At 41.2% G+C, this 16,736-nt stretch overlaps 2 protein-coding genes and 1 long non-coding RNA gene across 5 annotated transcripts in view; 1 reads left to right on the top strand and 2 right to left on the bottom strand.

Moving 5' to 3' along the window:
* Positions 1–4,064, bottom strand: part of LOC134179025 (uncharacterized) — a 4,992-nt gene extending 928 nt beyond the window's left edge. The window contains exons 1-2 of the long non-coding RNA XR_009969751.1: positions 3,986–4,064; positions 3,786–3,920 (exon numbers count right to left, since the gene is read on the bottom strand). This is a non-coding gene — a long non-coding RNA (uncharacterized LOC134179025). The remainder of the gene's footprint in view (positions 1–3,785; positions 3,921–3,985) is intronic.
* Positions 4,065–4,086: 22 nt separating this feature from the next.
* Positions 4,087–12,505, top strand: LOC134179026 (uncharacterized). 3 transcript variants are annotated; one of them, XM_062645931.1, is made up of 10 exons: positions 4,087–4,402; positions 6,631–6,740; positions 10,001–10,072; positions 11,395–11,467; positions 11,528–11,649; positions 11,709–11,768; positions 11,828–11,874; positions 11,937–12,035; positions 12,107–12,193; positions 12,258–12,505. In XM_062645931.1, exons 1-10 carry the CDS (start codon positions 4,177–4,179, stop codon positions 12,418–12,420), a joined length of 1,059 nt encoding a protein of 352 aa, XP_062501915.1. In that variant the 5' UTR covers positions 4,087–4,176; the 3' UTR covers positions 12,421–12,505. The 3 variants fall into 3 exon arrangements, with proteins under 3 accessions (XP_062501915.1, XP_062501917.1, XP_062501916.1); XM_062645933.1 differs by having other exon boundaries at positions 11,937–11,994; positions 12,143–12,193; positions 12,258–12,283; XM_062645932.1 differs by lacking the exon at positions 12,107–12,193 and having other exon boundaries at positions 11,937–11,994; positions 12,258–12,444.
* Positions 12,506–13,927: 1,422 nt separating this feature from the next.
* On the bottom strand, positions 13,928–16,428 carry LOC134179036 (uncharacterized). The gene is made up of 2 exons (XM_062645941.1): positions 16,180–16,428; positions 13,928–16,124 (listed from the first exon to the last, which is right to left on the bottom strand). The coding sequence occupies exons 1-2, from the start codon at positions 16,355–16,357 to the stop codon at positions 14,191–14,193; spliced, it is 2,112 nt and encodes a 703-aa protein (XP_062501925.1). The 5' UTR covers positions 16,358–16,428; the 3' UTR covers positions 13,928–14,190.
* Positions 16,429–16,736: the final 308 nt, after the last annotated feature.

Below are 16,736 nucleotides of genomic sequence, written 5' to 3' on the forward strand. Positions count from 1 at the left end.
AGAACACATACCAACTTATAATATATCTCACACTTAGAAAAGCACAATGTGTAAACTATACACTACAGGTTCCTAACATATGACAATATTGTTAAAACAATATCTATCACTCCTAGTGCACAAGTGCACATCACGCACTGAACTCATTCCGGATCTCTCTCTTCATCCTGCAACCTCCTGCGCACTCTTCTCCTGTCTGACATTAATAATATTATGAGCAAGTGGCCCTAAGAACGATTCAGATGATCTGCAAGAAACATGCCGTGCACCGCGATCCTGCCAGAATCTTCCCTGCTGGAATACCACTAATGAGTAATGTTGCTAATTGTACTTGAATGCCCTATCATCTTTTTTCTTGATCCTTTCAGACTATGACGTGGTCAAAGTGGCTCTTTAGAATGTAGGCATTCAAGATAGCACACTCCAGCAGATTGTACCATACCTAAATGCGTAAGACCAATCTCTGAGTGATTGTATCCAAAACTTCACGCTTCTTCTTCAGGCATTGTAAGTGAGGTTGGCCTCCTCATCTACACCTCTCATATTTGCTGTGTAGTCGACTAACAGAGAATGACAAGGAATTTCTACCTTCCAAGGACCATCACTTCCTGCCACTTTATCAATTAAACCACACATGATGCCATCATTGAGGCACTTAAATAACGCTCATAGAAGCCTAGCTCGTTCTACAGCTTTTATCATTGGTAAATTCTGAGGACTCAGTTTCTTGGGAAAACCTCTACAACTTGGTCTAATGGTACCAAAAGCATAAGTTTCTCGGTCTTCTAAATACTAGTATAGCTCAGGTAATGTAGAGTAATTGCCAGTGTATAAGACATATCCTTTTTTCTCCAGCCTAAGAATCAGTTCAATTACTGACTGAGTGAAGAGTCTAGACTCCGGTTCACCAGCATGCTTTCTTGTATATACAGGCAATCAATCGTAGAATTAGCCAACAAGACATTAATGCCCATTTAGCAGGCTTGGCCTTCATACATATTGTTGGAAAGAAAGACGACCTTGAAAGGAATTATGATCACGGCTTTACCTACTGTCACATTTTTCACTGGGCTTTCAAAGAAGGCGCGTGAGCTTGAAAAAAAGGCCTCACTTTCTGCAGCTTGCATACCCTGGGTCAGTGCTTCAAATCTTCTTCAGGATTACTGACATGAAAATGTCTCATTATCTGCTGGAATTGATTGCATTTACTGCAAAGTATCATAGTTAACTTTTCACAAATAAAATCCTTGTCAGAGAGAAGACAGCTAAAATGTTTGTCTTCAGATAATATGATTTGATTCTTGCCAGTAATTCTCAATCATTGACGAAGCATGATTTCCATGGGCAACAAAACACCAATGTAAACTTAGATTCTGCCACGGTGACTGCATAGTGTCCACGACCTCCCAAAATCTGGCTAGTCTTCCTTTTATCAGTATATCTGTTGATGTTGGTGACAAGCTGCGTCACTTCCTCACTGAAACATCACTCAAGAAATCTAAATGAAATCACTCACTCACTCACTCAATCACTCACTCACTCACTCTCAAGACAATCCATTCGTTCTAACACTCTAATGCCTCATTCATCTCCAGTGCAAACGTTCGTTGGCCTTGATGGTGACGGGAACAGAGTCATGGCGCTTATTGGCCAATCTTTAGTCCACACATGTCACCAGGATCGCAATCTTCACCTTCAACCAAGCGCTACGTCGCATTCCCTACCTTTACTGCCCTACCAAGTCCCACTTTTGTGGAGCACCATGAGCAGCTCGTGACATCCTAAAAGAAAGCGGATTGGCAAAAGAATGTGGGATAGAACGTGGAAGAGGACACGCAGCACCTGGCACATTGCCTGACTCATCACCACTTTCAGAACCGTGACTGCTACTAGTAGCAAGCTAATCATAATCTTCAACAGATCTAGACTCTTCTCTGGTTGATTCGTGTTGGTTCCTGTCAGAGATGATGCCGCCATCCCCGGTTGGAATGACCAACGCCCAACCTGCTAAGACTTGAATGTTTTCACCTAGCTAGTACAGTAGACTCCATTGCCATGTATTCTTCGTTCTCATATTCATCTCTGCAAGTCCAAGCAATCATTCCAGCACTTATCAAATCACTAGTAATATTACATGTACGGCGTGTAGCCAAAACGGCAATCAAGAAATGGCAAATTTTGCCAGAAATAGTTACGGACACCTTTTGACCTATCAAAATGTTTTATTCACTTGTTCTACTCCCATAGCTCTATTCCATAAACAGTAGAAGGTACGTGCAAAGGCACATGGCCTACAACATGGTTCATACCACATGTAGGTGTGGGTCTGACAGTAAAAGAGCAAACGCTACCATTATGTGGGAAGTTACTGATCAAATTTCCTGTATTCATTACCAAAGCCTTCAATCTATTGTTCTAGTTACCTGCCCAAACCAACTCAAATTTTTAATTTGTCCATTAAATTAATAAATACATTTACACGTGAGCCAAAATTATGTGCTTTCGATCGATTTCTTACAAATATGGACTATGATATAATATAGGTATGTTTTGCTGTTACATTGCTCTCTAGGTAGATAATTCTGATTATGTTACAAAGTAGCCAGAGATGATTAATTCAAGTTTTAGTATGTAACTACATTACTGAATAAAACTGGCATTACTACAGTAGTAGCTACATATCATCCTAACTTAATCTATAATATAAAAGAGAGCAGTCTGTATGTATGTATGTATGTACGCGCGTATCTCCACCGCCCCGCTTAACATCTCCGCCGAATTTCGCCCACGCACTGGAAACCTGTACTTGTAGACAGTGAGGTGGCCGGATTTCTCGAGAGTGCGCGGGTTCCCCTCTCCTGGGGTCCACCACGCGTAAAATTTCTCGACGACGAGAACGTTCCGATTCATTCGAACGCCCGTCTGCACCAGTCCCGTGTGGACTGCACGCGTCGCCGTCGTTCCCAACGCTTCTGATGATCCAAGATTTCTTGCTGATTAAAGAGACGCTCTTCCAGCGCTTGCGTTTCTCTCCAAATTCTGATTGCATTGCACCGAATCCGACCTACGCGTTTCCTGCACTAAGCGCTACACGGGGAGTGTGTCGATTTCTACAGAAAGACGCGAGAAAGGCAAGATTCAGCATGCGTGTGGAGCCCTAGGGCTCGTTTCTTTAGCCTCCGTCGTCTAATCCGGATTAGGTGGTGGAGTTCCTGCGCGTTTCTTTTAGCTCCACCAGCTCAACCAGCTCAACCAACCTTTCGCTGGTTGAGCTGGTGGAGGTCCAGTGGAGGTAGATCACTGCGCATGCTCACTGCTACACAAAATCAAAGCCACACAATCAAAGCTACTAGTTAGAAGCAAAAGCAACATCTCGGTGTCGTCCAGTAAGTCAGTGAACAGGGAAGCTGCAAATGCAACAATAGTCATGCACGTAGGGCAAGAACGATCCATTTTCGCAATATTATCCGAATGCGCATGCTCACCTCCACCGGCACGTTTCTTTATTCCACTCTAATCCGACTCCACCGGAATAAATCAGGATAATCCGGTGGAGGTCCACCACCTCAACCGGATTAGTCGGTAGAGAATAAAGAAACGCGCCCCTAGATGTGAAGTAACTGCACGTGACTTCCACGATTTGCTGTCTGAATGGGATTCGATCCCTGCTAATTTTTTAGAAGGGGATATCATGAGCGGGATATAACTCTGAACGAAATTCTCTGTCCGGCTACTAATTCTTCAGAACGGAGAAAAATTAATGTATGTGACGTGTAGACTCGTACCCAGTCCTCCTCCTCGCACGCGCTCCACGTGTTTTGGCACGTGCTGTTGCTCCACTTGCCTGAACTCTAGCCTAGTAGGCCTCTCATCCGCGAAAAGTCTGCAGCTGTACAGTTACATGGTTGCGATCTCACTAACTGGAGACATTGACACAGCTCTAGATTACGGCAACAAATCTCAATCGCTGACAAAAAAAACTTACACACATAGTCGTGTTCTGTGTGGGTATAGTATCTCCAAACAGGAAAGCAACTGTACTGTACAACTTTAGCTCGCACGCGAGGATTATACGGGTGTTAAGCATCAACTATTGTCCGGGTCATTGAAACCAAGGCCACAGAATTTGCAATAACGTCCGCAGTTTGTCATTACGTATGTCAAAAAAGTACAACTATGTTGCAGTCTGATGTTATGAATTCCGACGACAACGAGAGTGATGAATTTGAGGCGAGTGGCGAGGTCGGGGACGAGAAGACTGCGAGGGATGTAGAGCAGACTTGGGTGATGGCACGCATTTCCTCTGCCACTTCTATTCTACCCGCTGTCGTGCAGACGGGACGAGCACTCACAGGAAGACTGCAGACATGGATAGCGTCACAACTTCCAGACACAGTGGCAGGTTAGTCGGACCAGCATCGAGCTTTTGAATAATATCATACTGTAGGACGATTCTATTTTGTGGCTGAGCTGCCTAATTTGACTGTGTACTAGTAGGTGTATTTATTACTGCACATATACATAAGTGTATGTATTTGCTTTGTCTGTCATTTTACCTGCCTATTTTTCTGGTCACACTAGAAATATTTCAGTAATTGACTGTCAATTTGTATATTTCATCTTTTTGTTGCGTTTTCTGCTTACAACTTACCCATGACAACTTACCCATGCTGTCATCTTGGCTGTTTGCTACGTCCACGTTTGCTTCCCTGTGTGTGTGTGTGTGTGTGTGTGTGTGTGTGTGTGTGTGGTGTGTGTGTGTGTGCACGTGTGTGTGTGTGTGTGTGTGTGTGTGTGTGAGTGTGTGTGTGTGTGTGCATGTGTTTGTGTGCAGGAGGTCCGCTCTTCCCTGTATATACGACCAATCTGCATGCAATATTTGCACCAGCTGACTGCTGTAGCAGCACCGTAGCTACGGAGGTGGCCAGGAAGGGCCGGCTTCTCCAAAATTTAGAGAATGACACATCAGTCTGATGGTCTAGCCCATAGCCTGCCTTTAAATATAGACTGATTGAATAATGTAACTTGAACTCACCGCTATTGTCAATTTTTAGACCTGTCTTGTGGCTTGTTAACTTCTGATATGGCAATAAACAAGTTTGCTGCAGTGGACAAAGGACGAAGGCTATAACTGAAATAGTTTAAGGTCTCTACAGTTTTAGTGTGTATTCTAAGAGAGAAAATGTAGACGTTATAAGCATTTGAAAATTTACCATATGACGTATCTATTGGCTCCATTGGCATTCTTCTCTGATAGACCGACTGCTTTTTGGTTCGTGAAATAATTTATCAACCAAGATACCACACGGTACTCCCCATGTATGTAATACACATAAACATAAAAGTGGTGGTGAAATTTATATAGCGACTTGTGTACAAGTCACTATTGACTATATTATTAATTAATATTAATATCATTTATTCATTTTAATTTGGCTCTTCCCAAATTTTTGGTCTGGCTATGCCACTGGATATAGAAGCTGTAACTGCTGAAATTCTGGCCTGGTTCCCACGTTCCAGCTGTAGCAAGACTGGCTTGGTACAAAATGTGCAATGTATATCAGTATTAAATGGATTCCTTGGAATAGAGCATGTTGAGCTGACTGAGAGGTCCACTAGAAGTCTCTTGATAACTGTTGATTGTTGTTTGAGAAGCCTTTACTCTAACGGATCTAGTATAGGTTCTGCTTGCTTTTCTTCTTCCAGCGTCATTTACAGGATCATTCACATAATTTGTGGCAGCTTGGCTTGATCAAAAGTGTTTGTATACAAGTGGACTAATTATCTCTTGCCAGCATTAGTTGTGAGAGTGTGACTGTACTCTTATCTTTTTTGGATTGGAAGATTACTATTAACAACTGCAGAATGTCTGTATCATCTTGTGGATTCGCTTTATGCTTTCGCTAGCGTACAACATTATACAGTTACACTTTGCCATATGCATGTTATTTGGGTTATTTGTTTGTGGACTTTTCTAATCGCTTGTCTAAAAAGTACTTCTGGACATTGAAAAGATTTATTAAACAAACGTTATTAATGTTCTTACTGTGCTGAGGCCACACCGAAAAAATTATTTGTTTAGGGTAACATAAATTAAAAATGGTGGTCAGTGGGAAACTTCTTTATTTCCCACAACTTTTTTATCTAAAAATACATGCATTAAATGCATTACATGGTGGCTGTCGATGGACCGCACAATGTACAGACCCTCATTGTCACAGATACCAAATGGGAATACGAGGTTAGCAGTTCTGAGGAGATCAATAACGTCAACAACCGGACGATCCTTGCCAGTGGCTGTACCGATGCACATGCATGCAACATATTCAGAGACACATTGCAAAAATTCAAAAAAAGTTCAATGTAATCTCCAAAACATCGGTCGAGTTACCTGAAACGAAGAATTTTCTGTGTGGCCTGATGAGGAATTATTAGAAGGAACCTGGGACACAAGATAAGAAATCAAGATGGGAAACTGAAAGAATTTGAAAGCAGGGTTATTGGCAACACACATCATAAATTTTTGTGTAATATGCTTTTTGTAGAGTATCTACTATAATGTTTATGCTTAAATTAAGTCTATTTGCAGAATGTTGTAGGAATAGAGGAATGCCTGTTGTTTGATTTTAGGTGGAGAGCTCTTAACTGCAGCTGACACTCTGACATCTGGTGAAGCTTCGCCAGGAGAGATGCTACACAGTGTGGCTGTCGCTCTTAGAAGACAACACAACATCAATGAGGTGAGTGGACTCTGCCAACTTGCTTTTGTTTGTGTTGCTATGTTGCATATACACCCATGACATTTACATTTCAGCTCCCTGCTCTTCAACATCTACACTGCTGTGTTATGCTGTGCTTTATTATGTGTATGAGTGTGTATTACTTGCATGTGTAATGAGAATGATAGTACATGTGGTCGGACCCTCAAGTGCACATGCTTGTGTGCACATTGTTAGAGTATCCAGCATCTTACGCCAAATATTCAGAGTTGTTCGAAGCCTTTGAGGTGGGAGCTGCCATAATTTGAGAACTTAGCTATGTTGCACAAATGAGTCTGTAGTTTTCTTTTCCAATGTCACATGACACAGTTGCAAGATGGCAACCATGTTTGATGACTTGAAACTTCTCGCCATGGCAGTCGTGTCAAAACTTGTCATACACCCTTGTTTATACGTAGCTAGTGTGTTGGAAACTGTAATTCTTGCCATAAAGAAGTCCTTGTGCAAATGAGTCCTTATCTGGATCCAGTGTTCTGACTTCAGACAACTGCTGGATGAGAGCAAATACGTCAAGGTTGCAATAGCTTGCTGTAGTTGCAGCCAGGTAAGTCCATTGTGGGTGCCTTGCGAAGAGAAGACATGTTGCCGTGTGGTCCTTACCAACACCGGGTGTGAGTAAACTACTGCGATCGAAGACCACTGATGTTAAAAGAAACATTGGCCACAAAAGTCGGATGGAAAACTGGAAGTCAGGAAGAATGGGAAGAGCAAAGCAGTACACACACACACACACACACACACACACACACACACACACACACACACACACACACACACACACACACACACACACACACACACACACACACGACTTGACTTCAGCTGCCAGTGTCTGGCTACGCCGCCCCATATATGGGGAGAGCTGAAAGATGAGGTAGTTACTGTTTGCACTTATGTCTCTGTATGTCTTTGAGCCACCGGGAAAGTCTTCCACATGTGCAAGACTGGGGAAGTTGACTGCTGTCTTTTTCTGAACAGCGTTTGCCACGATGACAGTATCCTGGCTTGGATTTGAAGTACCATCCACATTGACTACAATGGCAGCAACAGCATGTCCTATCAGGCTACAATCAGTGGAGGCAAGTGATGATGACTGGATCGATGAAAGAGTCGATGATGATTACATAGTCAAAGAGGAAGAAGAAGACAAGTTTAAACATTATTGTACTGCCAGTTCACCCCTACTTCTCAGCCACCGATGACACTTGACACATTGCACACACACACACACACACACACACACACACACACACACACACACACACACACACACACACACACACACACACACACACATTAACCTCTCAAATAATTAATCTAACTAACTAATTACTGTAAGGTGTCAATGTGCACATGCAAACTGAGGCTTTATTAATAGGTGTAGGTATAGGGTGTAAGTGAACGTGTAACTAGATATATAGGATTAAGTTGATTAGGATTAGTTTTAGATATATAGGATTTCTTTTGTAGGTTGATTACAGTTGTGCTCAAAAGTTTGTGAACCCAGGTCAATCTTAATTAATACATTATTATCTACCTTACATCAACAATATCATACTTGTAACGGCACTGGGTATAGTGGAAATCAGCCAAAATTTACAAATAAAGTCATTTGATGACAGTAGCTGACTATCACAATGATCAATTGAGCCTAATCCAAAATGGGCTATGAGCAAAAGTGTGTGAACCCATCTTTAATATTTGGTTGGACCGCCCTTTGCTTCAATTACTGCTAGTAATCTGTTCTTGTACGATTCAATGAGCTTTTGGCATCTTTGTGCTGAAATTTTCGCCCACTCTTCTTGCGAAAATACCTTTAATTCAGCCAAGTTCTTTGGATGGCGAAGATGAACCGCTTTCTTTAAATCTCCCCAAAGCTTTTCAATAGGATTGAGGTCTGGACTCTGGCTAGGCCAGGCCAGTACGTTGTAATGTTGCTCCTGAAGTCAGGAATGTTTGGACCGGCTTGTGTGTTTAGGATCATTGTCTTGTTGAAGGTCCAAGACCGGTTAAGCCCAAGCTTCTGGACAGAAGGACTGACATTTTTTGCCGAAATCCCCTGGTATTGTTCTGAATTCATTCTTCCTTCAACAAAATCAAATCGCCCTGTGTCAGACGTTGCAAAGCAGCCCCAAAGCATGATGCTACCACCGCCATGCTTTACTGTTGGGATGATGTTTTTGTCAGCAAAAGCTTCGTTCTTTCGACACCAAACGTAACATTGACTAGTGTGACCAAACAGTTCAATTTTCATTTCATCGGTCCAGGGGACATTCTTCCAGAAGGTTGCTGATTGGTCCAAGTTTGTCATAGCAAACTGTAATCGCATTTTGCAATGCTTTTGAGACAACAGTGGCATCCTTCTTGCCACGTGACCGTTGAAGCCTTCTTTGTTTAAGACTCTTCGGATTGTGCTTCTGTGAACATTGACTTCAGCTGCTTTCAAAGAATTCTGAACGTCTTTTGATGACATCCGAGGTGTGTTGGCAACTTCCCGAAGCAACTGACTGAGAGTACGACGTGACAACTTTGAAGGTCTACCAGACCTTGGTAGGGTTGTGGTTGTTTTTCAGAGAACGCCACTTGTAAATACCTGTCGAGCGGTTGAGATGTGTTCCTAAATCTTTTTGTAGCCGTTGCCGTTGCCAGCCGTCCCTGTGCAGCTGCACAATTTTGTTGTCTCAAGCGTCGTGAAAGCTCTTCTCCGTGCGGCATTGTGCACAGTAAAACGTACAATGTAAGGAATTTTGCTGAGCAATCTGCGTTGTTTATACTCCTACTTCCAGCTAAAATTTGTGGTCAGTTGCCAAAATGAAACACAAAGAACAGTTTGCCAGTTAGATTTGATTTCTTTTTGAGACAAGAACGAGTTCATGCAATGGTTCACTTACTTTTGCTCAAGGCTTACTGAAGGATTTTATTAAATTCTTCTTTGCGGAAGAAGTTATCTTATTTTATTTACTAAAATCAGGCTCCTTAGAAGTTCTTGTTAAAAAATACTGCTGCTACAAGTACGATATTGTTGGTGTAAGGTAGATTATAATGTATTAATTAAGATTGACCTGGGGTTCACAAAATTTTGAGCACAACTGTATGTCGAATATACTTAGGCAACATTGTCTAGGATTTTAAGAAATTAACAGAGGCATGATGTAACTGCATTAAGTTAATGTTGGCCAATGTGTATGGTGTCGGATGAATTGGTTTGTTTGCTTCCATAGGTTCAGTCTCAGCTTGGCCGATTGAACACCTTGGCAAATATGGCTAATTATGTGAAGTGCAGACAAGTTGAGGTGATTTACTATACTTTTCTACTACAGTAAATTTACATTTTATTGTGTACTTTAATACTTAACAGTTGCTGCATTTACGTGTGTTCTAAAATTTGGAACTTTCTTTCATAGAAATTTTGTTCTTACATATATAGCTGATATGCCATAAGTTTGCATTTTGATGAAGTGCAATGGCACGTTTCCGCTGAAGATATTTATCTCCTTTTTATCTTTCATTTTAATTCAGTTCAATCTAGCATTTGTACAGTTGTGACTGAAGAAACATTTGTTGATGAGATTGTGAGGATTTAGGCTAGCCACTGTCGCATTAAATGGCTACAATTATTAATGGTACGTACATTACTTGTCAAAGTGTTTCATTGCATGTTGTCAAGTGCTTTTGATCGAATGTAACTGAAAATGAGTTTACAATGTGGACTTTTAGGTAATATTTGCTGGACGTGCATAATTTGCCCTTTTTATTTTGGTATGAGATGTGCATGCAAACTCGCTGTGTTTTATGATTTCATTTAGCTACATAGGTATCTTGATTTACGCATATTAGCAGCTACTGCAGCTGTGGTAGAATGAGCTCTTTCCTCTCTGAATAATCTGGTTTGTTCAGTTTGATAATTTATAAAGTATGCATGAGGAGTGTGTCTGACTCTTTCATCGTACTAGTGATTTGGAGACCAGACGCAGTGTGAAAACTGCACCATGCTTCTTATTATTGAAACAAGTATGTGTAGCAGTTGTAAGGGTAATGACTTTTGCGCGTGCTGGTTTTGTTTGAAAGATGTTGCTCAGAATGCAAATGTGAAGTACACGACTTTCTTCCATATGCGATTTCTAAGTGATGCACATTATACAAATTGTAACATACTGATCGTCCATGAATTGTTTTAGATTTGATAAGTAAATAATTAAATATAAAAAGTACAAAAATAAACAGTATAATAGTTCCAATTAAATATACCGGTATATGGGATTTATATATGGTTTTGGAAGTACAACGTACTCGAATAATTTGTTTCTCGGAGGCTTTGTGGTCTTTGTGCTATCGGCAAGACTTTTTGGCTGCCACAGAGGACTGTTTCTGTACTTTGCATCTAAGGGAAAGTTTCAATTTTAATGACGTACCAATCTAGAGCTACTTGTTGTAGGATACTTTAGAGGAGAATAATTATGTGGATATTTGCATTTTAAAATAGATTTGCTTGTTTATTGCATATCAGACAATAGAATCATGAACCATAGAGCACTTTCAGTTTACCATACAAATGCTACACTGTTAACTACATTATTAACCAACTAACTATCTTTGCTTCTTTACCATGTGTCAGTCTGTACTGTCAGAGAATCGACAGAACGTCGATCGGCTTTGTTCACAAGTCACCTCACAGACATCTGTCATCAGTATTAGACATGGTGGCTATACATTTGATTTTTCTATTTTTACCGGTTGTTTATGTGTAGGAGATCTAACTGGGCGCGTTTCAAGTTTACGTGAAGATGTGGAGTGTCAACGCAGTGTGTCTGCAAGGCTTGAGCGTGACTTGAACCAACAAACAGTCCTCTTCCAGTCCTCAGTACAACAGGTGGATTTGTCGATTCCTTTGTTTATGTGGCTTTGTATGACTGTTGGATATAATGACAGACACGGAAAGATATCGAGCGGCAACAGAGTTTGCTAACAAAGCAACAAGATATTGTAAATGTGAGCTAAATCACTGTAATGTTTGTTCCATTGTGCTGATGCAACGTTTATGGTACCAGAGTCTGGTTAATAGCAAGATAAAGCAAGATTTGTTTGTTGATGGAGGGTGAGTAGAAAACTTTAATGTATATATAGAGTGGAAGGGCCATTTGTTGTCATGTTGATCAGGTTGCTGGGTTGTTCTCTTTTGGTAGTAAATTCCTTTATAGTCAATTTTCCCTTGAAGGTAATTTTGTCATTTGTTCCAAGAGATCAACTTCAAAAATGGTGAGATCATGAAATCTTAATTAAAAGACCTAAAATGAAGCAGTTGAAGGTGTTGTGGCTTGTTGGTGTAGGTTGAGATTAATGTTGAAATTGTTGTTGTTGGTAAGGACATTTAGTTATGTCCGTGGGTTTCTAATGAAATATGGGTTGCACAGCAGGTTGTGTAATGATTTTTTTCTACAAATGATTATTAATTGTGATGTACATCAACGATTTGTTTAGGGTGGGGTCTGTTTGGTCTTATGCAAGGCTACTGCCTGCTGTTGGTGAATGGTCTTATGAACGCATGTCTCAATCAATTTGGGGAAGACAAAAAGTTGTTGCAGGGAGTGATGACCAATTGAATACCGAATCCACTCGGCCCAGTGGAATGGAGCTTTGTTGACATTGAAATTGTATTCCAGTAGTATTGTAATAGAAATAATAATAACTACTATCACAACAAGAATATGATGTAGCAGTACCCACTACCAAGCCATTTTGTTGAGCACTACAGCACAGGTATTCAGCATCGTTTGCACTCCACAGCTTGGAGATGACAATGACAGATCTTCTGCTTAGGCAAGGCCACCAACATACATATGACTTAATTTTACACCATACCAGGGTTCTGCCTACGGTGGTCGGAGGTGATCGGGCCCGACCATCACTCATCAAACATCGACCATCACTCATCAAACACCGACCATCACTTCACATGTTCTGACCATCACTATGCTAGTGGTTTACTTGCTGCAATGGATGGCAGACATCTATCCATTGCATAGATGTCTATCTATGCTATGATGATAGATATCTATATCATAGATATCTATCTCATAGCATAAACATGAGACTGGGCAGACTGTTGACAGAAGTTGCAGCTTTCTTAGTCTGCTTTTTCAGATTATAGACCATCAACAGTGCGATACATTCTGTTTGGTGCTTTCTTGTCTGAAATAAATCATGCCCCTTAATGCAGCAGATACCCGACCACCACTCCGAAACTCCTGGGCAGAACAGTGCATACTTAGTGTGTCAAAAACTATTCAACAAACCATCCATGTAAACATTAATTGAAAATGAGCTAAACATTAATTGAAAATGAGCTGGTGGCAGAACATGTACACTTCCCTGTTTCACACCATTTCCAATATTAATGCATGTGAGAACATCTCTCCACTTCACCCTCGTCTTTACATGTGCAACAATATTGGCAACTACTACTGCTGCCATTCATGAAAGTTTATCAAGATGGGATTGGTTTCCAAATGGTAAGAGATACTTGTCGCGTTCAATTTGCAGTTCCTACAGTCTAGAACTGCCTGAAATCGCGTTCGATTATTTAGTTCTGAAACTGTTCGAACTGACCCATGGTTTTGTCCAAGGAACTGCTAGAACTGACATCCCCCTTTGTGCACAAACCCTGAAATCGTGATGGCTCACTATTTTGCAGACAGCAATATTTATTAGTTTCTGCGTTCTATCATTCCGTCTGAGTAAGATTGGCGTCCATCACAAGGTCAACAAGAGGCGCTGTTAGCTTATGCCTCTGTGGTAGTCAATGGATCAGTAGCTAATGAGGCCACAGTAGCCGTTGACATTGCTTCAGCCTCTCCTTCTGCTTCCTATAGAGCCACAACAGTAAAAGCATCATCCATTGCAATCTCATGGGGATGCCCTAGCAGTTCCACTTCACAAAACACATTTTTCTTTCGACTTTTGTTCTGGTTCTGTTTGTTCCAACAGTTGCAACACACCCTCAATTTCAGTTCTAGAACTGCAAATCGAATGAGCTCTTAGCCAGGCGGTTCTTTTACAATAATTCTAAGGGCACTCAATCAAGCAGACAGCCTGGACAAGTCACTGGAGAATGGAGACTGCATACATGCTGCACCACAAGCTAGTCTGAAACGTGTGAAATTATACTGTATTGATTGTCCACACTTTGCAACAAAGGTGACAAGGCACTCATATCTCGATACATAAATAGCAAATATTGGCAAATGTCAAGTTCCTGGAAGCAACAAGCAGCAAAAATAAAAGCAACAAGCAGCAAAAATAAAAGCAAATTAACAAAGAAAGCATTAATTAATACAGATTTGCTGGGTAGACAAACTGAAAACTCAAGTTCTCAATCCAGTGAGATTGTTACTTGCTTTTTATCTCAATCTCTTTAGGTGATAAATAGCATGGCAGCAAAGATACCTCCAACAACTGGGCGAGCTCTAAAGCCCTTCACTTTACCAGTTGTTGTAAAATACCAATCACTGAATGGAACCCGATCTGGACTCATATCAGCAAAGCGGTACACACTGTTGGTAATTGCATCAAATTGGTCATGATTGCAAATTGAGGCGATCCACATGAGCCAGTCAGTTTTTGTAAAGTCTGCACGATTGTCAAGAGGAACACCATACGCATTCATCTTCTTTTGATAATAAGCACATTCCAAATCATAAACTGATTGAGGAAACAAATTTAAACCAAGGTATCGGTCATACAAAAGATTGTATTTGAGTGACCACGTGTCGGGCAGATTGTACTGCATTCGGTAATGATCTCCATCACTAGCATTTTTCATCCACATTGTTACAAAATTCTTTGCTTGCATTAAGTAGTGTGTAGCTATGTCTTTCTGACCATCTTGTTCGAGTAAATATGCTAGTGCTCCGAGACCAACAATTCCTTTGATCGCAAGGTTTGCATTATGTGGAGAAGGACCTTCAAAATCGTCTGTGCACAACTGGTTGCCTGGATCTGGAAGGTTGGATACTAAATAGTCTCCCCATCTACGAAGTAAAGGCCAGTAGGGTTTTAGATAAGTCAATGATCCCGGTTGACTCTGAAAGCCCTGTTTTTCTTTATTTCTATTCCGTTTTGCTATGGCAGCTATCATGATGAGCATGTTACCAGTCTCTTCCATCGGCATCTGTTCTTGATGATTTGGAGCAAGATCACAAATGGGCCAATGACCGAGATGATGCGGTGCCCAGGTAAGGTTGTAAGGAATATACTCACCGTATGCTTTTGTTTCATTATTTGCATATGCAAGAATTGGCATTAGAAGCTTCTGTAATTGAGTGGAAAAGAGATATACAAGAAGAGGAGAAGCTGGATAGAGAACATCAACTGTGTTCACAGCACCACCACTTGAAATTTCCTTCAGAAAAACCCATTCTTGTTGTAAAATGTCATTCCATACTAACTGTGTTCCACCCACAGTCTGTCGCCAGGCTAATGTTGCTATTGCACTGTAATTTTCAGCTGGATTAATGTATCTAGAGATCATCGTCATAAAGAAACCATCTGCCAGTAGACATTCTAACCCCAAAGCAGTGGCATTACCATGAGCAGATCTCAACATTTCTGCTGTGTCATTGTTGTAGAGATGCCGCCAGAAAGGTATCATGTTATGTCCAAAATAGCGAATGGACACAACTTGATCATATGCTAGAACAATGTAACGACTTGCTGCATTGTCCTTTCCCACATTACCCAAATCCCATGAGACAGCTAAAACGGGCCAGTTATCTTCACATGCACGTGGAGGCTTATCGTCCTCATCAGGAAACGCTCTCCCATTAGCAAATGATCCTCTTGCATTGACATCACTCGTTATAACTGTAGACACATTGCCATTGTCTTCAACTGATGTATACCAGTAGCCCCAGTTTATTCTATCTGATCCCTGTTGCAAATATTTCTGATCGACGGTTCCTATAGACATAGTGTGGTGACCTTCTACAGCTGACCTATTGCGTGACCACGTGACCATTTCTTTGGAGTTCATCACCGCCGGTTCAGCAGAATTGTCATAATAAAGTTGGACATGATGTACTTTTCCGTCTTCAGACGACACGGAAAGGTTCAGATAAGTCACAGGAATCTCAAACTGGGAAAGATTCGTATCATCCAAGATGTCTACGGCCATAGCAGAACCGCTAAAGAAGATGACATCCAATTTTACTCCATCCTGATGGAAGACATAGTAAGTAGTCGTTGGACCTACAGCCACTTCTGCTTGCTCAACATTTGGAATTGAAGAACCTCGTAGTAAGGTCTCTGGTCCCATGTAGCGATATGTCTTGCCGTCAATCCGAATGAGACCTGCACACGAAATCGACTATCAGTTCACTGTCTAGAAACGTTGTAGATAGCTTACCCGTCAAACCCATGATATCTCCTGACCAATGCATTGGAAACTCGTCATACAGATTATCCGCTGCAGACCATATGCTCATATAGGGGTTGTTGACGACTAGAGGTACTGCAGGAGGTCGAAATGCGCTAGAGCAGGCCCCGATCAAGGCAAGGCATACTAGAAGCAGCAGCACATCCATTTTCGGTTCTCAGCACTCCACGAAGATGTTTGACCACAGAGATCAAGTGAATGATCTTGCAGTCCAATTGGGTGTGGCGATGACATCTACGTTACCCGTATGGTGAGTCGATGTCCATGTACGTGCACTGTCGTGTAGCTATATAGTATACTTTGCTTACGTATAGCGCACTCCGCACTCCAGTGTACTCGACATCTCCACTTGTTACAACCTGACGTACTATCTATACAAATCGGACTAACTATCACTCTACTATACATTATACTCCCTTCTCATTAGCTAGTGCTCTGTTCTGTTCTTCATAAATCTAATTTTACTGACGGTTTCCTATCTCTTTATGGATAACGTCTTTTTCCACCATGGTTGCAGTCTCTTCTGC

The sequence above is a fragment of the Corticium candelabrum genome, chromosome 4, assembly GCF_963422355.1.
Source record: "Corticium candelabrum chromosome 4, ooCorCand1.1, whole genome shotgun sequence".
In the NCBI taxonomy this organism is placed as follows: Eukaryota; Metazoa; Porifera; class Homoscleromorpha; order Homosclerophorida; family Plakinidae; genus Corticium; species Corticium candelabrum.

Bases quoted from the DNA above. Each gene is read 5' to 3' on its own strand.
- LOC134179026 (XM_062645931.1), top strand. From the start codon at position 4,177: ATGTTGCAGTCTGATGTTATGAATTCCGACGACAACGAGAGTGATGAA. The intron at 11,468-11,527 runs GTATTAGACATG...GTTTATGTGTAG, and splicing joins CTCACAGACATCTGTCATCA to GAGATCTAACTGGGCGCGTT. The intron at 11,769-11,827 runs GTGAGCTAAATC...TTATGGTACCAG, and splicing joins AGCAACAAGATATTGTAAAT to AGTCTGGTTAATAGCAAGAT.
- LOC134179036 (XM_062645941.1), bottom strand. From the start codon at position 16,357: ATGGATGTGCTGCTGCTTCTAGTATGCCTTGCCTTGATCGGGGCCTGC. The intron at 16,125-16,179 runs GTAAGCTATCTA...TTTCGTGTGCAG, and splicing joins AGATATCATGGGTTTGACGG to GTCTCATTCGGATTGACGGC.